Genomic DNA, 22,325 nt, shown 5'->3' with positions numbered 1-22,325 from the left:
TCCATACCAGCATCCGAGGGCCGATCCACCCACCATACCCGGATCACAGGCTAGTGTAGGAGCTCGACCGAGAGGTGTGACACTCGACAGAGCCACTGAGTTATGCAGAGCTCGACGCCCCAGACCCCATGGCCCTCGCCCATGGCCACACCAACACAGGAGGATCCGGGCCATCATCTCCCATCATCTCATGGCCTCGCGCCAGCTCAGTTTTACCACCTTGAGCACCATGTCACAGCGGCCCATGAGGGATGTATTAGGGTGATATGAGAGCTCTCTGTTCATGTACCTAGATCAGATTTTATAGCTCTGGATTTTTGTTATCTTTCTTTATTAATATTTTGTACACAGGATGATATACTTCATGGATATGATGTAACCTTTTGGTCTCATAGGTCATTTTGGCCTTTTGAAGACATCAATACAACTTTCTTTCTTTCTCTCCCTCTCGTTTTCTCCACATCTCTCTCTAGCTGAGGGAGATCTCTCGGCCATACTCATTAACCCCATGCTTGATATTTTGGAGAGTGGTATACCATCTACTTGGAGCTAATGTTGCTCTCATGTTTCTATGTTCTTAGTATTCCATGATGAGTTTCCATGGACAGTTTTGTATTACCCCAGTGAGATAGCTATGTTTATGTTTTCTTTCTATTTTATTTTCCATTCCATGATGAGATATGCCATGGACATTATTGTATCACTTTGGTCTCATAGGCCCATTGGATCTTTAGTAGACCACAGGGTAGTGTAGGAGCTCGGCCGAGAGGTGTGACACTCGACAAAGCCACTGAGTTATCCAGAGCTCGACGGCCCAAACCCCATGGCCCTCGCCCACGGCCACGCCACCACAGGAAGATCCGGGCCATCATCTCCCATCATCGCAGGACATTCTTGCACCCGCTTAGTTTTACCACCTTGAGCACCATGTCACAGCGGCCCATGAGGGATGTATTAGGGTGATACGAGAGCTCTCTGCTCATGTATCTAGATCAGATTTTAAAGTTCTAGATTTTTGTTATCTTTCTTTATTACTGTTTTGTACCCAAGATGATGTACCTCATGGATATGATGTAACCTTTTGGTCTCATAGGTCATTTTGGCCTTTTGAAGACGTTAATACATCAGCTAGAGATAGAGGCTGGGAGAGCGGCACGGGTTCGCAGAGCCGAGCGGATATGCAGATTGTGCCGCGAGGAGGTGGAGACTGAGGATCACTTTGTATGTAGATGTAGAGCTCAGCTGGGGGTCAGAGATAGATATGCAGGATTGTTTGAGGAGCACTCTTCAGTACATCAGTTGATGGAGGCCTCGGACCAGCGACAACTTGGCAGACTACTACTAGAGCTTCATAGTTCTCTCGAGAGACTCCTCCAGACACCCGCTCCCACTAGGGCTGGGAGACAGTCCCAGCTCACAGATTTCTTCCAGAGAGCTATGCCAGTGCCAACTGATGTACCACGTGGGGTGACCGCACAGAGAGCAGAGGAATTGAGAGCCAGGAGGAGACCTAGATAGACTGGACATAGAGCACCCCGACTCCGTCACCAAGAGATAGCAGCTATCCGGATGAGACACCAAATGGAGACACAGGAGAGGCTAGCTCGCTTTCATTCAGACTCAGGGGACATGTTCACACCATTCACAGCCTCAGCATCGGCGATGTACGATATCTTATATCCCTCTTATGGCACTGGATGGAGTTAGACATAGATCTGCATAGCATGCTTGTACTCCTTCAGTATATAGAGATGCATTTTGCCTTAGCACTCCATCCACATCCCCACCCCCCTTTATATTGTTTGTATATGGGCTCCACCAATCCATGATGATTCACAGTTGTATCCAAACACATACACACTTTTCTTTTCTTTCTTTTCTTCCGATGACCGGAAGAACACAGTTGTATTATTTTTTGTCTCATAGGCCGACTTTGGCCTCTCGTAGACGTTAATATCTCTCTCTCTCTCTCTCTCTCTCTCTCTCTCTCTCTCTCTCTCTCTCACACACATTTCAGTTCAACACCGCTCCATTGGGACAGGTCTCCACACACACTCGTTATACCTTTACAAGGGAGACTGACACCGTGTACACGGATGAGATATACAGACGCTTATGTGTCGAGGAGCCAGGACGGCCATTAGATGAGCTCACTCAGATATTGATAGAGACGCTTCATGCTGCAGCATCAGAGGCATATCCCCATAGTCAGCCTACATGGAGACGATCTGGGAACATGCCCCAAAACAGTTGGTATGATGAGGAGTGCAGAGAGATGAGGATCAGATTACAGAGAGAGGTACTCATGGGTGTTACCACTCACAGACAGTCACGGATTACCTTCCGGCACCTAGTGCGACGGAAGAAGAGGGCTTATCTTGCTCAGTTAGAGAGGGATTTGTACCAGTTATTTATGAGTCAGGACTCAGGCGAGGCATGGAGACTATTCCATGAGCATTCACCATCACCAGCCATTACCTCCACAGAGATTTGGGGTGAGTATGCAGCATCCCTGTACACAGCACCAGGACAGCCGCCCCTGCCAGACCCATCGGAGCCATGCCCAGAGACATGTGCTTTCTTTACTGCTGAGATGGTAAGGAAAGCTATTGACAGGATGAGGACTGCGAGAGCATATGATCATGATGGTTTGGTAGATGAGCACTTTATTCATGCCAGAGATATGCTTGCAGAGCTTATTGCTATGATGTTTAACCGAGCCATGTGTGAGGGTTTTCCTGAGACTTGGAATATGTCCACGATTGTGCCTATCTTCAAGTCGGGGGATCCCATGCTTCCTGGGAATTATCGTACCATCATGATTGGTCACACATTGGCTAGATTATATGCATCTATTCTTGAGCAGGAGTTGAGTAGATGGGCAGAGAGAGAGGGCATAGGTGCATCAGGACAGGCAGGGTTCAGGAGAGGTTTCTGCACTCTTGACCATAACTTGACACTCAGAGCTATTATTGAGGAGGGCCGATTATATGGCAAGAGGATTTATTGTTGCTTTGTGGATTTCCGCAAAGCTTTTGACACAGTACCGAGAGCCAGACTGATGCGCAGACTACAGGAGATGGGAGTGCCCAGAGAGCTGATTTGGGGAATCATGGCTTTATACAGGACAGTTGTGGGGCAGGTACGTACTACTCAGGGTATATCTGAGATGGGTCACTCCACTATTGGGGTGAAACAGGGCTGCCCCCTTTCTCCCACCTTATTTGGGATGTACGTGGATGAGGTTTCAGACTATGTAGAGCGGGAGGGTGACAGAGGAGCACAGCTAGCAGGGACATGGATTCCGCTGTTATTGTATGCTGATGATATTGTGCTGATCTCAGATTCTCCAGAGGGGATGCAGCGTCATTTGGATGCATTGCACACATTTGCACAGGACAGTGGATTGTCTGTTAACCTTGGTAAAACCAAGGTGATGGTATTTAACACCATAGCACAGTGGGTTAGGAGGTCAATACCCACCTTTACATATGGTCAGGAGACATTGGAGTATACACATGCATATACTTACCTTGGTGTGGTTTTTAGTGGCCCACTATTTTCCTTGAGGAGAGCAACAGAGACCAGATTGACCAGAGCTTATGCAGCATTGGGGAGACTAGAGAGGATGTATTCGCAGGTTCAGTTTCAAGAACCTCGAACAAAGCTCTGGCTCTTTGACACTTTGGTCACTTCAGCCATGCTGTATGGAGTGGAGATATGGGGACCCTCAGTGGATCATCACAGCCGAGCTGGTAGCACTGATGGATGGAGACGTATGGAGAGGTCCTTGGTTTCTATGATTTCCTAGATGATTAGGGCCAAGGCCTCTGTACCACATGATATTATCCGTGCAGAGATGGCTGCCCCCCCATTGGTAGTAGATATGCTCGCTTAGCCCTGGAGTCTTCACGACAGTTGGCATCACAGGGAGACGGATCATGTTGGTATGCACAAATGACAGCTTGGTTCCAACTGCATGGCTTTAGTATGGACAGGCTACCTCCATTTCAGTACTCCCTGGATGCACCCTCCCTCTCTCTCACACGGGCAAAGATTACCAGACTTATCAGGCAGTACTTGACTCAGCTGGACACTAGGAGGACATGGATACAGCCGACACACGAGCTTGGTACGAAGATGGCTTTCTATAGAGATCATCTTCTCCAGCTCACGGAGGATGGGTTTGTGATTAGACCCAGCTACATGGATACTCATCTTTCTCATGGGGTACGGTGTGCTATTGGTGAGATGCGCACATCCTCACACTAGCTAGAGATTGAGACTGGCAGATTCAGAGGAGTACCAGCTGAGGCCAGGATTTGTCAGCTGTGCCAGATGGAGCCAGAGACAGAGTTACATTACATATGTCAGTGTCCAGTATATTATGAGATACGAGACCGTTTTCACTGCCTGTTCAGAGAGGGCTTCGGACCACTTTCTAGAGTCATGAGATACCAGGATCAGAGATGCCTCGGATTGTACTTGCTGGATGGGCGTACACATAGAGAGGGTCTCCTGAGAGGGAGGGGATCAAAGAGTGAGAGACACCTACAGAGGCAGATTACAGACTTCTTTCGACCAGAGATTGAGCAGTCAGGCAAGCGGGCATTGCAGCTAGCCCCAGAGTACAGTCGCACCAGAGGTACACTGATTGATCAGGCTATAGAGCTGGGGCGGTCCAGGCGCCCCAAGATGAGAGGCCCATCTCGACACCGGCGGAGACTACATCAGAGGATCAGGACCATACTAGCACGGCATGGGAGACGTCCAGTCAGAGTACTCACCATGGAGGACATTGAGGATATCCGCCATCGACCCATGAGAGACATCTTTGGATAGTGATGTGTATGATGCTTACCTTTGTTGCTGGAGTTTTCCTCCCAGATGTTATCCATTAGGAGCTCCTAGTACCGTACTTTTCCTCATAGTTGTTTCAGTTTTAGTTAGTTGTTTAGTTGTTTTCAGCTTTCCTTGCACAGACATTGTATCAGATCACCAATTGTTGTAACCTTTTTGGTCTCATAGGTCATTTTGGCCTTCTGAAGACGTTAATATATCATTTCATTTCATTTCATTTCTCTCTCTCTCTCTCTCTCTCTTGTATCACATCCACCAATTGTTGTAACCTTTTTGGTCTCATAGGTCATTTTGGCCTTTTGAGGACGTTAATATATCATTTCATTTCATTTCTCTCGGTAGATTACAGACTTCTTTCGACCAGAGATTGAGCAGTCAGGCCAGCAGGCATTGCAACTAGCCCCAGAGTATAGCCGCACCAGAGGTACACTGATTGATCGGGCTATAGAACTGGGGCGGTCCAGGTGCCACAAGATGAGAGGCCCATCTCGACACCGGCGGAGACTACAACAGAGGATCAGGACCATACTAGCACGGCATGGGAGACGTCCAGTCAGAGTACTCACCATGGAGGACATTGAGGATATCCGCCATCGACCGATGAGAGACATCTTTGGATAGTGATGTATATGATGCTTACCTTTGTTGCTGGAGTTTTCCTTCCCAGATGTTATCCATTAGGAGCTCCTAGTACCTTACTTTTCCCCATAGTTGTTGTTTCAGTTTCAGTTAGTTGTTTAGTTGTTTTAGCTTTTCTTACACAAACATTGTATCAGATCCACCAATTGTTGTAACCTTTTTGGTCTCATAGGTCATTTTGGCCTTTTGAAGACATTAATATATCATTTCATTTCTCTCTCTCTCATCACAAAGTACAAGTGCTTGCATGCTTAGTAGGGTTTTTGCTTTTTGACCCTTCCCAAAAAACTTGGACATGCGCATGATAGATGCATTTTCATGTGCACATCATAACTTCCCACATGAGAACCTTCTCCAAACGTCTCAATGGTGAAAGCCTCATGTTTGGAAGATTGAAACACTTGCACTTGTGTAACTTGTGCATTAATATCTAGTGCTTTCTTGATCCTTTTTGTAGCTTCTTCTAAAATGCATGTTCTGTATCTTATGCAACGGCTCTCATGACATATCATTTCTGAACGTGTTTGTTTGTTTCCTAGGTATTTTTGGTTGACTTCAGCTCATAGGAGGTTGTTGCTCCCTTCCCAATGTCTTACTATGTAAGTTATAGCTTGCAAGCACCAATCCGTTGCCCTTCTTAATAGTTAGATTAGTGCCTTCAACCACTAGCCATATAGTAAGCACATTGTGTGGGGGAATGCTTAGGAGAGGCGGAGGGAGGGGGGTGCGGCTCAAAAGAAGAGGACAGGGGAGGGGGACTACTGCAGGAAGAATCAGAGGCAAGGATGGAGGATGAGGTGGAGGGGGGTGGCGAGGCAGGGAAGAGGGAGAAGGAAGCGGCTGTGAGAGATCCACCAAAGAGGGAGGGTGAGGGGGAGGGGCTCACCAGGGGCTCAATGGGTCCAATTGGCCTCGCTAGAATCTGAGAACATGAGGAGTCGTCTCGGCAGGGTAACGGTCGCTAGGCCGGAGGGGCCAAAGGTGGGATCCTCGCAGTGACCGCGACGCGGGGAAAGGGGGGAGGGGGGGGGGGGCATCGCCGACAGGTGGGTGCTACGATAAATGCTCGAAACGGTTCTCTCACATAACCGAATCCTCCTTTACTCTACCAGCCTAGCGCACATGGCGGCGCCGCTCCGCTCCGGAAGTCGGTTGGCAACCCTTGGCGCATGCCAACAGCCTGCCACTCTCCGACAGCAAAGTCGTCTGCGGTTAGGTCCTAGTGCTTGGCTACTTGAGGGCCTGCCCCTCTCCCTACCCCACCCCCTACTGATGATTTGAGCTAGGACCGTGGGAGGGGGGACCACCGGAGGCGATCTCTTGGGCTAGTGCCGAGGGCAAGCTCTGGCGAGGAGTCCCATCTGCCTGAAAATGAAACATTGGCCAGGAAGGCTTGAGCACTCCACTCTCTGCAGGATGGGGTCTCCCCGGAGACAAGGAATGGATATGACGTGAGGAACTATCTCCAACGAGGTAATACAGATGCGAAGGGATGGAATCCAGACAGCCCATGCGAGGGACAAAGCGGGAAGGGGGGGGGGGGGGGGGGGGCTCCATCACTCTCCCAATGGCTCCACCAATCCCCGGGAGAAGAGGAAGGTATTTCATGACGCCTCGGATGCAGACTATCATCGGAAAGCCCAAAACGCCAACCAGTGGGTCGCATGCGGCGTCGAAGCCGTGCTTGATGAAACAGCTGCCATGGAGTCCTCCTAAAGAGTGAAGACCAAAAGTAACCAAGGCTTGCCAAATGAACATTACCCAAGAACAAGAGGAAGTACCTAAAGAACGGAGAGATAGAGCCAAAGGAGAAACACAGGGGGTATTGGAGAGAATGCGGGGTAAGGAGGTAAGGGGGAAGGACGTCGGGGGGGGGGGGGGGGGGGGGGGGGGGGGGGGGGGGGGGGGAAGAAAGAAAGATTTTATTAACGTCTTCCAAAAGACCGAACTCGGCCTATGAGACAAATCGGTGTACCTGTATGGGGTATCCTCTGTCATCCCAACAAAATGAAAAAGTACTGAACTAAAAAGCTGAATCTGGGTATGCAATAAGTACAATGAGTGGGGGAGGGGATGGAGCTCTACTACTAGGAGAATGCAAAGCTATATGCATGGAGTATACAATCATGATATGCAACCTAGCTAGCTCCATCATGTACCATACTGGGGGTATAAAATGGTATACATCAATGAAGGGGGTGTCCACAACTCCCTGAAGAACATGCCTGGGTCTGCTCTGAAGCGAGCCAGTCGCTCCGCACCCTCTCTGTGAAACTGAGCTCTGATCTCTGTCATCTCTCTCTGGTATAGGCGTGGTGTCCGAAAGCCAGGTGTCCTCTGTCTCCTGCGGGCTCTGAGTGTCTCTGCTCTCTGAAGAGTAATTCCCTGCCGTGTAGGGGCTAGGAGTGGGATGGATCTCTGAAAAAATGTAGTAATCTGTGTCTGTCATCCCCCCTCTGGAGCTATCTAAGCCTGTAATGATGTCTCTCTGTGGCGCTGTATGTCTAGAATGAATCTCCCCAATATGCGCTGGTCTGCTGCCTCAAAGATCTGGCGTAGGGAATGTGGCTCTCTGAATAAAATGGGATATCTCTCTCTGATGGCTGTATATGCTCTGTATCTACATACATAATGCTCCTCACTCTCCACCTCCTCTCTGCAAAATCTGCATACCCTCTCCTCTCGGGGGATCCGTGCTGCTCTGCCAATCTCAATCTCCAATCGGTGTGATGAAACTCTAAGCTGACCAATAGCCACTCAGGAGCCGTGTGGTAGAAAGCCCTCCATGTATCTAGGCCTCTCTATAAATCCATCATCAGTGATACTCATGAAGTGATCTCTGTAGTATAGCATCTTCGGTGGAAGAGGCTATGTAGGCGATATCCATATCTCTCGTGTATAGAGCTGCCATAGATCCTGTCTCAATACTCTGTTCCTTTCACTATGAGAGAGACGGATATGTGGTGCATCCCTGTCATACTGGAATGGTGGTAGATGATCCATGTCTAGGCCATGCTGTGATAACCAATGTGTGACCTGTGCATACCATGATCCTCTGTCTCCTGCCTCAGCCAGCTGTCTAGATGCCTCAAAAGCTCTGTATGACAATCTGTCCTGTGGCATCTCTCTGAATCTATCTAGCAGGCACATAGTCTGAAATATGGCCTCTACCATCATAGGAGGCGCAGCAAACTCTGCTCGCATAATGTCATGAGGTACTGACGGTTTGCTGCGTATCATGCGTGCCATCACGAGGGCCTATGGTCTCTCTATCTGTCCAACAATGGGTAGCAAGGCCTGGCGCCCATACCGCTGCTCCATACATCAATGCCGGTGTGACTAATGTGTCAAATAGCCACCCCTTCGTCCGGGACTCCTGAATATGCGCCTGGTGGCACTGTCTCTCTAGCATAGCCAATGCTGCATATCCCCGTGTCAATCTAACTCTGGCTGCTGAACCCATGGTGAAGCGTGTGGCTGCTGCAGAGAAGGTAACCCCTAGGTACACGTATGATGTCACCACCTCCACCTCGCGTCCTGCGAGAGTGAATATCAGCTGACTCTGCCCTGTCTCGATGTATGAAAGACCATAACCTTGGTTTTCCCAAGGTTCACAGTAAGACCCCTCTGTGTGCAGAAATCATCGAGTGCATGTAGATGCTGCTGTAGACCACCTGGAGACTCAGACACTAATACAATATCATCAGCATAAAGCATTATATGTACTGAGGTACCCGCTAAATCAACTCCATCTCCGCCTCCCCGTGTAATGAAGTCAGCCACCTCATCAATGTATGACCCAAATAGCGTGGGGGAAAGTGGGCATCCTTGCTTCACAACAATGGTGCTAGCAATAGTCTCGGACATACCTCCTGGACATCTGACTCGCCCAAAAACCTGCTCATATAATGCATAGATGTCCCATGTCATATCTGCTGGTATGCCAAGAGACTGCAGGCGGCGCTGAAAGAGCCTCTCTCGTGGTACTGTGTCAAATGCCTTGCGGAAATCCACAAAGCAGCAATAGAGCTTTCTCTTCCTCACTCTGGCCTGATCAATCATACATCTCAAAGTGAATACATGGTCAGTGGTAGAGAAAGCTCTCCTGAAGCTTGCCTGCCCTGATGAGCATAAACCTGCTCGCTCAACATATAAGCTAAGCTCTTGCTCCAACACTGCACCATAGAGTTTGGCTAGCACGTGGCCAACCATAACTGTCCTGTAGTTGCTCGGATCGAGCATACCCCTGTTTTGTGAATCGGCACAATGGTGTGCATCGTCCACTCCACAGGTAAACCCTCTGCTAGTGCTCTGTTAAACAGGTGTGCAAGAAAAGGAGCCAAAGAATCTACTGCATATATGAGATGCTCACCCTGCAAGCCCATATGGTCGGCGGCCCATCCATGCTGTAGGCGGCGGATAGCTTCCTGTACCATCGAGTGGGTAAAGAAGCTAGCTGTGGTAGGTCGAGGCTCCTATTGGCTGAGGTATAGGTGGCTGCTGTGGGGCGTGGTATAGGCCCTCTGCATATGTGTGCCATGTCTGTGGGTCTGCAATAGGTGTCGGTGTCCGGGGCAACAAAAGGGAGAAAAAGGGAGGGAGGGGGAAAGCAAGAGAGAGGGAGGAGACGCAGGAGGAGAGGGAGGGGGGTGCGTAGCCGGACAAAGGGGGCGAGAGGGGGGAGGGGCGGCCGTGGGGAGGGTGCAGGCAGAGGATAGAAAGGGGGGCCCAAGCGAGGAGAAAGGGGAAAAGGTTCGAATGCGGGAGGGAGAGGGCGCAAGTGGAAAGGGCAAGGGGGGGAAGGGGCAAGGGGAGAAAGGGGAGCACGTAGGCGCGCAGGGGGATAAAGGAGGCAGCAGCAAGGGGGGGCGTGCAGGCAGGATGGGCGGAGCGCGCAGGACGAAACGGGAGGGGGGGAGGGGGGTGCTCGCAACTCATTGCCCGACAAATCCATTCTTATCCTTATTTACAACATTTTTCACAATATATTCAATTCTAGCAGGCATGAGCTGGTTGCCTTGCTCTTGCTCTTAATCGCATACCTATGTTAGCAACAGGCACCAACACTCTCTCTCACTCTTTTTTTGGGTAAAAAGCTATGTTCTATTGCTTCACTATACAGAGAAAGAAGTCCTCAAAAATGAGGCAAACTTCTTAAAGAGCAGTCACACAAGTTAAAAGCACTAAAAAAACAAAGCCAATTGGCAATCATCGATCTGAGCAAGATGGATGTTGTCAAACAAAGACTGACGCAAGGATTGACAAAAGTAGTGTTAGCGTGCATATGGAATGAAAAAGCAACTGATTTCTTGCATGCCATATTGTCCAAAAAGCCCAATATCTAGTCCACATTAGAAAGGGGTGTGCATGATCCAATCTAGAACGCCACCTGCCAAACAACCAAAAAAATCTAAAGAAGGAATACCCTGGAAATCTAAGTTAGAAAGAGTGTGAAATTTGTTGAAGGAAACTTTTGGTCTACGGACAAGACCAAAGAAGATGCATCATTGTTTCCTTTATGCAACGAAAAGAAGGGCATTTCACAACACCTATGTGTCTTTTTTCAAGAAATTCTCCAACTAAGAGCACTCCCAACAAGCATCACCATAAAAGCAATCTAGACTTGTGTGGGAATTTACTATGCCATATTTTCTTTAGGTTTTGTTTCCACCAACGGTTTGTCTTAGTGAGGAGCCCAATCTTATCAACTCAATCGAGAAAACAAGGCGCAAGAATAATCAACATGTAGATCAAAGTAGTCGAGACCTGAGGGAAAGAGATACTAGGATAAGGTCCAGTATCTGCCCCATCGAAAATCCAATCCTCTGTCCTTTCACCATCCGAAACAACCATAAGAGAAGTAAAATATTGCAATTGTTCCTGTAACATGCACCATAAAGGTCTATAGTGCATACCCAACTGCCAACGGCTTTGAGCTCGAGGAAAGGACATAACATTTCCTTCAGTATCAACATCTTGGCAAAACATGATAGTGGATATTCACAATGTTGAGCCCTCCATGCATATTCGGCGAGCATATGAACTCATACTTTAAGGAGATGCAAGACCTTATAATGAGAATTTTGCAAAAAGATCTCAATGCTTTTTGTCATAAAACAAGAGATTTGGTTTTTAGACCATGCTAGAAGAGGGAGAAAAAATTGAATATAAACCATCAAAATTGATTGAACTATTCTCAATCTGACATGAAGTGGCCGAGTAGAGAGTTCCCGTTATTCCAATTTAATCAAAAGTTTTGCAACACCCAATCTGTAGCATCACGAAGTGAAGGATTCCATCCTACAAGATACCCCAAATGTCTGACATGTTGTGTAGGCGATATGATTTGCCCAGGCCATAGAATGCTATGCCAATAAGCTTCACTAAGGGGCAACAGTTTTGATTTTTTTTAATTGCTAAAAAGACCTGCTGCCAACATATGCAAGGCGTTCAAAAGACATTGTAGATCCGATTGCATATTCTGAGGAAAGAAGAAAGAGTCATCAACATATGCCTGAGCAACCAAATATCAACAAGGAGACAAAGCCCATGTAATCTGTCAGCCTCAATGAGCTTTTCTATATATGTCAAGAGGAGATGAGTAGCAATAGCATAGAGCAAGGCACTGAGAGGGCAGCCTTATTGAACAGATCTACCCAAAACCCATCGAGAGGATAAGACTTTTCCCAAAATGTATCTGGTAGTGCTATCTCGATACAGCGAGTAAATTATGTTCTACATTTTTAAACCGAAGCCCAACTTCGCCATGACTTCTGCAATGTAATCCCAATGGACTGCATAAGCCTTAGCAATATGAACATGCAATAAGATCACATCCTACTTGGTATATTTTGCATACTCTATGCCAACATAGACATTTGCACCAATCTTATCAATCCCTCCTTTCCTCTCTCACACTTTTTTTTGGTAAAAGGTCTCTCTCACACTCACACCATCACACACACACACTTTTTTTTTTTTAGTAAAACCAGTAATTGTTATATTTTCATAAAGTCAATATACAAGACATTAGACTCCAAAGGAGAGCCTAATGGAAGCACACAAGAAAGTTTACATAATCATATTCTCCAGAGTGGAGAATATCCAAAGATCAAAAGCACTCGAAGAAAAGCTGAATACAAGATGCATCCATGTCACCCTCAAGGCAAGCAGCATATACAGACTGTCGCAATGAGGCTCGGAAAGATTCATATGATTGGAGATTGTGCCTTCCCAAATATGCAAAATTGTGTTCACTCCAGATGGTCCATAGGGCCCAATATCTCACCCAAAATAGAAAAAGTGAGTATTGGGACAAAGTTCTGAGATGTCTGCCAAAGAGCCAGAAATGTTTCCCAAATCTATGAGTTGGGAAGCGAAGGCAAAGATAATCAGAAATACGCCTGAGGAGGATCCTAGAACAAGGACAATGCCAAAGCAAATGAGGAATTGTCTCTGAAAGAGCCATACATCTTAGACAGGTGGATGATGCAATATGGCGTCTTGCAAGTGTAACCCCCACTGACAATGTACCTGTCAAACATCTCCAGAGGAAAAGTCTTTGTTTCAAAGGCATTTTACTTTTCCATATCATTCGAATATTCTTCCTCCACCATGAAAGGGGTTTTCCTTATATGCCATAAAGAATTGCCATATTGCTGGATCCATGGAGCAGGCTGAAGTAAATGATAGGCTTTAATGGAGGTTAGGCTTCTACCAGTTCCTCCTATGGCTCCTATGGATCGGCTTATGGATTGGCAGTTGCTTTCCTCCACTACAGGCACCCATCACACACACACACACACACAAACGAATACAAGTGATGCATACCTGCAACCACAAGCTTCAACTTCTCTCCACTACCATCATATTGACTTTGGCCCTTTAATTCATGATGGTGAAGCAATAAAGAAAATGCTGAAATTGCTAAGCCAATGTTCTTTTTTCTTTCAAAGCGATTGATGGACAAGAAAATGCGCCTGAAAAGGGAAAAAGATAGGATTAGCTTTGTTAATTGAAATAACAAACATGATACTATCCATACTTAGTTTAACTCCTTCTTGACACAATGATCAAAGACACTCTTCAAATTATGCAAACTTTAAAGAAAAATCAAAGACACTTTCAAGAAATAAAGAGAAATGTAGCCTACACAAACATTGTAACTACATTACAGTATACTAATATATCAGAGCCAATCATACTACTCCTTTATAACACCAAAATGAGATTGTGTGCAACAAACTGAAAATGTAAATATTTTTAATACGGGTTCAAATTGTCAAATAAGGGGAATGAAGGATCCTTTTGAATTGAGAGAGAAAAGAGACCGTCACGTCACTTTTTCTATGGTGGAGATGGCATGCTCACCATCCACACACTCTGTCCAATGTATGCGCGACACACCAACACCATATCCCGCTTTAGGTATTGAGTGGCAGGCCAATCTGGTCTCAAAGGTTGGGTCTTACCTGGCCTTCGTACTACCAGGTAAGCCATCTCCCTTGATATCTTCATGTGCTTCCCCTGCATTTTGTGTTTTCTTTTATAGTGATCATATATTTCACAACTTTATGCTCTAGCTTAGATGGGTTCCACACATACACCCTTCTTTTTGCCACCTTTCTAAGGTAAGAACCCTTTTCTTGCTTCTGACAAGCCTGATTCCCCAAAATGGAGGGGTTGAGGCATGCAGTGTAGGAGTTGTTCATCCTTTAGCTACAACTCTCCTCTGCCAACAATTGGCTAACTTGGCCCTCATCTTGCCGGCTGAGGATAGAAGTCTGTTGCCTAAAGACTCGGATGATTGGGCAGCAATGAGGTGGAAAGACCTCATTGCTCCACCAAGTTCTCCCCAAATAATTTTAAAAGAAAGAAGAGAATCACTAAAAGCAAACAAAATCAAAAATAGGAAAGCTTAATACAGACACCTGAGGCTTGAGCGAAGTTGTAGCGCGACCTTGAGCTCCCCACCCACCCCCCCCCCCCCCCCCCCCCCCCCCACGTTTGTCTGCCTACACCTCTTCACCTCCTTTTGCGCCCCCTTCCTTCTGCCTCGTGCCTTCCCGTTCTCCGCAGCTACACCAACCGCCCCCCTCCCACTGCGCTTGCCTTCCCTGCCTCCCCTCTCTCTGCCAGTCTGCACACCCCCGCCCCCCCTCCCCCTCGCTGCCTGCGCTTCCCTCTCTCCACCCCCCCCTCCCCCCTCCCTCCACCTCTCCGCCAACACGCACCCCCCTCCCATCTCTGCCTTTCCTCTCTCTGCCTTCACACCCCCCTCTTCGCCTATGCCCGCCTCAGCATTTCCTCAGCCCGCTCCCCCTCCATTTCTTCTCTTTTTCTTTTTTCTTTTTCTTTTTTCTTTTTTTCTTTTTTTCTTTTTTCCTTTTCTTCTTTTCTTATCTTTTCTTTTTTTCTTTTTCTTTTTCTTTTTCATTTCTTTCCTTCTTCTTCTTCTTCCTTTTTCTTTTCTTCTTCTTCTTCTTCCTCTTTTCTTTTCTTTTTTTCTTTCTTTTCTTTTTCCTTTTTCTTTTTTCTTTTTCTTTTCGTTTCCTTTCTGACCCTCCGCCCCTCCCTTTCCTCTCTTCTCCGCCATCTCTAGCCCGTCCTTGTTCCTCCGGCAGCACCCTCAAGTTGTGGATATTTCTTCATTGTCTTGGCAAGTTTCGGCCTCTTTTGGTCTTCTCCCCCAAGAGGACTCCATGGCAGCCGCTCCATCTCCCCTGACTGAGGCCGCCGTTACCTGCCTTTCATTTTCCGAAGCAGACCTGCAGCTTCTCGCTACGACTGTCGCATCCCTAGAGGCCTCCACTCTGGTATGCAAGATTGTCGATAGCCGCCCCGCACGTGACCAACTCACAGATCTTATTCAGGCTAGCCTCCTAGGTGCGCCAGCAAAGATCGCAGATATTCATCCTTTGGGGCGCGGCTACTACCAGGTTGAGTTAGACTCACCAGCGGCGTCTAATCTTGTCATGCAGCTGAGCCCCATTGCACTGCGTACGTCCCAGACCTTTTTTGCACGCTGGCAGCATGGCTTCGACCCAGCATTTGACCCAAGAGTTGGAGTTTCAGGCTTTCCCGTTACAGTCTGCTTTCTAGGCCTCAAGAAGGAATACCTTCCTCTTCTCCCAGTGATTGGTGGTGCCATCGGGAGAGTGATGGAATCCCCCCCACCACTGCCTTAGCCCTCACACGAGCAACGGGATTACATCTCTCTGCATTTGTATTGCCTCGCCGGATTTTGTGCCTCACATCATATCTATTCCCAATCTTCGGGGCGATCCCATTATGCAGCGAGTGGAGTATTCCGGCCTTCCAGGCCAATGCTTTATTTGTAGACAAATGGGTCATCTGGCCAGAGTTTGCCCTCAGCGTCAGACTAGGAGACCACCCCCGATGTTTCCCCCTCCTACTTCCCACTCAGATCCTCATCAGGGGGCCGAGGGAGGAGCAGGTTCCCAGGCCGCGGAGCACCAGGTTCCGATCATGGATGACCCATCAGCCGGAGAGTGGTAAATGGTTGGCCCCCTCCCCGGTCACCAGCCGAGCACTAGAGCTGAGCATCGCCGCCGTGCGCGCCAGGGCTGGCAACACACAAGAGGATTCGGTTCTGTCAGAGAACCGTTTCAAGCAGTTATCACAGCACCCGCCCGCAAACAGCAGGCCCCCTCCAATCAAGGAGATTTCTTCATTGTCTTGGCAAGTTTCGGCCTCTTTTGGCCTTCTCCCCCAAGAGGACTCCATGGCAGCCGCTCCATCTCCCCTGACTGAGGCCGCCGTTACCTGCCTTTCATTTTCCGAAGCAGACCTGCAGCTTCTCGCTACGACTGTCGCATCCCTAGAGGCCTCCACTCTGGTATGCAAGATTGTCGATAGCCGCCCCGCACGTGACCAACTCACAGATCTTATTCAGGCTAGCCTCCTAGGTGCGCCAGCAAAGATCGCAGATATTCATCCTTTGGGGCGCGGCTACTACCAGGTTGAGTTAGACTCACCAGCGGCGTCTAATCTTGTCATGCAGCTGAGCCCCATTGCACTGCGTACGTCCCAGGCCTTTTTTGCACGCTGGCAGCATGGCTTCGACCCAGCATTTGACCCAAGAGTTGGAGTTTCAGGCTTTCCCGTTACAGTCTGCTTTCTAGGCCTCAAGAAGGAATACCTTCCTCTTCTCCCAGTGATTGGTGGTGCCATCGGGAGAGTGATGGAATCCCCCCCACCACTGCCTTAGCCCTCACACGAGCAACGGGGATTACATCTCTCTGCATTTGTATTGCCTCGCCGGATTTTGTGCCTCACATCATATCTATTCCCAATCTTCGGGGCGATCCCATTATGCAGCGAGTGGAGTATTCCGGCCTTCCAGGCCAATGCTTTATTTGTAGACAAATGGGTCATCTGGCCAGAGTTTGCCCTCAGCGTCAGACTAGGAGACCACCCCCGATGTTTCCCCCTCCTACTTCCCACTCAGATCCTCATCAGGGGGCCGAGGGAGGAGCAGGTTCCCAGGCCGCGGAGCACCAGGTTCCGATCATGGATGACCCATCAGCCGGAGAGTGGTAAATGGTTGGCCCCCTCCCCGGTCACCAGCCGAGCACTAGAGCTGAGCATCGCCGCCGTGCGCGCCAGGCTGGCAACACACAAGAGGATTCGGTTCTGTCAGAGAACCGTTTCAAGCAGTTATCACAGCACCCGCCCGCAAACAGCAGGCCCCCTCCAATCAAGGAGATTTCTTCATTGTCTTGGCAAGTTTCGGCCTCTTTTGGTCTTCTCCCCCAAGAGGACTCCATGGCAGCCGCTCCATCTCCCCTGACTGAGGCCGCCGTTACCTGCCTTTCATTTTCCGAAGCAGACCTGCAGCTTCTCGCTACGACTGTCGCATCCCTAGAGGCCTCCACTCTGGTATGCAAGATTGTCGATAGCCGCCCCGCACGTGACCAACTCACAGATCTTATTCAGGCTAGCCTCCTAGGTGCGCCAGCAAAGATCGCAGATATTCATCCTTTGGGGCGCGGCTACTACCAGGTTGAGTTAGACTCACCAGCGGCGTCTAATCTTGTCATGCAGCTGAGCCCCATTGCACTGCGTACGTCCCAGGCCTTTTTTGCACGCTGGCAGCATGGCTTCGACCCAGCATTTGACCCAAGAGTTGGAGTTTCAGGCTTTCCCGTTACAGTCTGCTTTCTAGGCCTCAAGAAGGAATACCTTCCTCTTCTCCCAGTGATTGGTGGTGCCATCGGGAGAGTGATGGAATCCCCCCCACCACTGCCTTAGCCCTCACACGAGCAACGGGGATTACATCTCTCTGCATTTGTATTGCCTCGCCGGATTTTGTGCCTCACATCATATCTATTCCCAATCTTCGGGGCGATCCCATTATGCAGCGAGTGGAGTATTCCGGCCTTCCAGGCCAATGCTTTATTTGTAGACAAATGGGTCATCTGGCCAGAGTTTGCCCTCAGCGTCAGACTAGGAGACCACCCCCGATGATTCCCCCTCCTACTTCCCACTCAGATCCTCATCAGGGGGCCGAGGGAGGAGCAGGTTCCCAGGCCGCGGAGCACCAGGTTCCGATCATGGATGACCCATCAACCGGAGAGTGGTAAATGGTTGGCCCCCTCCCCGGTCACCAGCCGAGCACTAGAGCTGAGCATCGCCGCCGTGCGCGCCAGGCTGGCAACACACAAGAGGATTCGGTTCTGTCAGAGAACCGTTTCAAGCAGTTATCACAGCACCCGCCCGCAAACAGCAGGCCCCCTCCAATCAAGGAGATTTCTTCATTGTCTTGGCAAGTTTCGGCCTCTTTTGGTCTTCTCCCCCAAGAGGACTCCATGGCAGCCGCTCCATCTCCCCTGACTGAGGCCGCCGTTACCTGCCTTTCATTTTCCGAAGCAGACCTGCAGCTTCTCGCTACGACTGTCGCATCCCTAGAGGCCTCCACTCTGGTATGCAAGATTGTCGATAGCCGCCCCGCACGTGACCAACTCACAGATCTTATTCAGGCTAGCCTCCTAGGTGCGCCAGCAAAGATCGCAGATATTCATCCTTTGGGGCGCGGCTACTACCAGGTTGAGTTAGACTCACCAGCGGCGTCTAATCTTGTCATGCAGCTGAGCCCCATTGCACTGCGTACGTCCCAGGCCTTTTTTGCACGCTGGCAGCATGGCTTCGACCCAGCATTTGACCCAAGAGTTGGAGTTTCAAGCTTTCCCGTTACAGTCTGCTTTCTAGGCCTCAAGAAGGAATACCTTCCTCTTCTCCCAGTGATTGGTGGTGCCATCGGGAGAGTGATGGAATCCCCCCCACCACTGCCTTAGCCCTCACACGAGCAACGGGGATTACATCTCTCTGCATTTGTATTGCCTCGCCGGATTTTGTGCCTCACATCATATCTATTCCCAATCTTCGGGGCGATCCCATTATGCAGCGAGTGGAGTATTCCGGCCTTCCAGGCCAATGCTTTATTTGTAGACAAATGGGTCATCTGGCAGATTCAGGCCAGCAGGCATTGCAGCTAGCCCCAGAGTATAGCCGCACCAGAGGTACACTGATTGATCGGCTATAGAGCTGGGGCGGTCAAGGCGCCCCAAGATGACAGGCCCATCTCGACACCGGCGGAGACTACAACAGAGGATCAAGACCATACTAGCACGGCATGGGAGACGTCCAATCAGAGTACTCACCATGGAGGACATTGAGGATATCCGCCATCGACCGATGAGAGACATCTTTGGATAGTGATGTGTATGATGCTTACCTTTGTTGCTGGAGTTTTCCTCCCAGATGTTATCCATTAGGAGCTCCTAGTACCGTACTTTTCCTCATAGTTGTTTCAGTTTCAGTTAGTTGTTTAGTTGTTTTTAGTTTTTCTTACACAAACATTGTATCAGATCCACCAATTGTTGTAACCTTTTTGGTCTCATAGGTCATTTTGGCCTTGTGAAGACGTTAATATATCATTTCATTTCTACTCTCTCTCTAGTTTTGTTTATGCTTCTGCCTATGCATTCTCCAACATGGTATCATTCTCTTAGGTTCAGGCTGCTCCATCTCTACATTCAGCTCACCGTTTTCTTCATCTATGCCTTGCGTTTTTCTCCCATAGCTCCTCTTGGCTGCAGATCAGTCCCAAACAATGGCTGCGTTTTCTGGTCCAGCCAGCCCTTTTCTTGCTGTTGGCCAGTCTTCTTGGCTGCGTTTTCTTCTACAGAGGCAAGCTTTGAAGCTTCTTGGCTGCGTTTTCTTCTACAGAGGCAAGCGTTGGAGTTTTAGCTGCGTTTTCTGTTTTCAGCATCAGTTGTGGTGAGCTTCTTGTGTGTGGAGTTACCAGACAAGTGGCTGTACATCTTCTTCTTCCTCCACGAGTCCCTACCCTTCCGGTAGGAGGTTCCCGGTGGTTTCTTGGATTGTTTTGTTGTTGTCCAGCCTCTGTCTCTCTCAAATTTGACAGGAGGCTGATTGGTTCTGGATGCTCGCTTCGTTGGAACTTGGAAAGCACTTGAGAGGAGTCCTGCAGAGCTGAGACTTGTGTACTTTGTTGCTGTGGATATGGGGTCCCTCTGGGAGGAGGCATCCATCCTTGTCTCTCAACAGCAGGTAAGGTTCCCTCCTAGTGGACAGGATCAGGCACTTATTACAGTGCAACATACACGACGGTGTCACTGCTTCTCTTCTGGAAGACAGGTTCATTTGGCCAAGGATTGCAAGCCCAATGGTACAGCCCAGGCCAAGACCAAGTTTTCAAAGACGGGCAATGATCGTATAGAGGAAATGTTACATATTCTTCTAGTACCACTTCTAGGGCTCCCAGGGCGCTTCCGACTTAGGAGAACCCAGATGGTGTACTTCTCTAGTATACATGCAGTTTCCCCCATGTGCTTCCAACTAGAGAAGGCTTGTGGGCGGGAGAGGGGGCTAATTACAGCTCCACTTACTGGTGCATGGGAACCATGATTCGGAGTTCCAAGCAGAGATTATGTTTTGTGTAGCAGAGATTATGAATTGGATCTGTTCTGAGTTCATTGTTCGAGGCTTTTGGGACGTGATGTGTTTTCCATCCATTGTTGGGGATTATGGGCACGGTATGCCCAGCAGCTCCTCTATTCTTGGAGTTCACTGCACACTTGTGTGGGTGGGAATTCATAGCCAAGAAAAGTTGCTTGCTATTTGCGGTGGAGGAAACAAATTGGTGGGTGCTCTCTCCGAGGTGATTCCAATATTCGCGGTGTTGGAGGGTCCATGGTTGCATCTTCATCAACTTATCCTCTTCCGACTCTTGCACACAATGAGGTGCAGAGGGGGTGTTAGAATTAGTGCATCTCTATGTATCTGGGCAAAGCCTATTTTTAGGGATTTCATGTATTTTTTCTTATTTAGTTGGTCGTGGACCTATCAACCTGTTTTACTGCAGTCGGCCAAGCCATATACTCACTATATAAGGAGTCCTCCCCATTGCTCACTTCAACCAATCCATTCCTTGCACAAGTTCAACATTCTCTTGCTGGCTATTGCCATTGTAAAGCTTCAAGCTATTATAAAAGGTGATCTTGTCCACAAGCTCTCTCTAGTTTTGTTTATGCTTCCGCCTGTGCATTCTCCAACAATAGCTAGTGATATGTCGAGTGTCCCGTGAAAAAGGGAAAGAACAAATGGAAGAGGCGTGGGCTGAGGTGATAGAGAAAGGGAGATCAGAAGTGGAAGAGGAGTGGAAGAGGAGTGGAAAAAGGTGATTAAGATAAGGAGAGCAGTCCCTACCAATTCAAGCATTACAGCTAACTTGACACAGGAAAGAAGTAGAAAAGAGAAGGCACTAAATATAAGGGTAACAATCATTCTAGTGGGACCTACACTTGAGGATGATGTGAAAGTGCCTTGAGGAAAGAATAACCATAACTATCAAGGATGTGGAAAGTGTATGGAGAGGTAGGAAAGATCACATCAATGATTGGCCCCTTATTATTGAATTTAAAAAATCACAAGCCTGTCTTAAAGCCTTTAGGAATAGACGAAAAATAAAAGGAACCTCATCTATGTCAAAGAGGATCTCACCCGAGGAAATGAAAAGTGCAATGGTCAAGGTTAAAGAAGCAAGGGACAAGGGCAAATATGCTGTTTTTAGAAATCGTCAGCTCTGAGATACACCTATCCCTAATGCACCCACCTATCTCTGATACATAGAGATGCACTAATTCTAACACCCCCTCTGCATCTCTGAGAAAGAAACCGGACACACCTATCCCTGATGCACCCACCTCTCACGCATCCATATAGGCATAATTGTTTGGAATTGCAATGCCATGATGTGGTCAAAACCAGGTAGCCTTAGTGAGACCTACACAGGAAGAAACGTCATCTTTCACACTAAAGTCCAAAGAGGGGACTACCACTGATGACTTGATATCATTGGACCTCATCATTTAGGCAACCGATAATGCACATCTGCTGGGGTTCAAGGTTAAAGGGGATGTTGCCATGCTCTTAAAATCATCACCGTTCCTCACACTATATATAAAAGCTATAGACTTTTCAAAGCACAAACATGTCCTTTAAGTAGGAGATTCCAATGCCAAAACTGCAAACCAGCAAGTAAAGTTGATTACTTTTGAAGATGCAGTTAGATTCCCACAAATTGGGCACAAGGCAACAGAGACGGCCAATTTTTTTAATGATAAGGGAAACATTACTCCATGTTGCCACCACTTGTTGGATTCTAGGCACGCACGTGAGTTGGTTTAGAATGAATTGTATATATACAGCTGGAAAGTTCAAGTTAGTTCCCAGATTTAATTAAAAAAACAACGCACGATTTTGACTCCAAGAGAGTCTAC

At 48.3% G+C, this 22,325-nt stretch overlaps 1 protein-coding gene across 2 annotated transcripts in view; it reads right to left on the bottom strand.

The window, feature by feature from the left end:
• LOC147641699 (UDP-Glycosyltransferase superfamily protein) overlaps nt 1-22,325 on the bottom strand; it is a 118,657-nt gene that overhangs the window by 61,187 nt on the left and 35,145 nt on the right. For both annotated transcript variants that reach the window (XM_086798604.1, XM_086798594.1), the window contains exon 6: nt 13,330-13,478. In XM_086798604.1, coding sequence (XP_086654730.1) covers nt 13,330-13,478 — 149 coding nt within the window. The remainder of the gene's footprint in view (nt 1-13,329; nt 13,479-22,325) is intronic.

Source organism: Cibotium barometz, chromosome 1, assembly GCF_041138505.1.
Source record: "Cibotium barometz isolate CiBa-2024 chromosome 1, ASM4113850v1, whole genome shotgun sequence".
Taxonomy (NCBI): Eukaryota; Viridiplantae; Streptophyta; class Polypodiopsida; order Cyatheales; family Cibotiaceae; genus Cibotium; species Cibotium barometz.
Note: the sequence above shows the minus strand (reverse complement) of the source record. Positions and strands in the feature narration are given on the sequence as shown.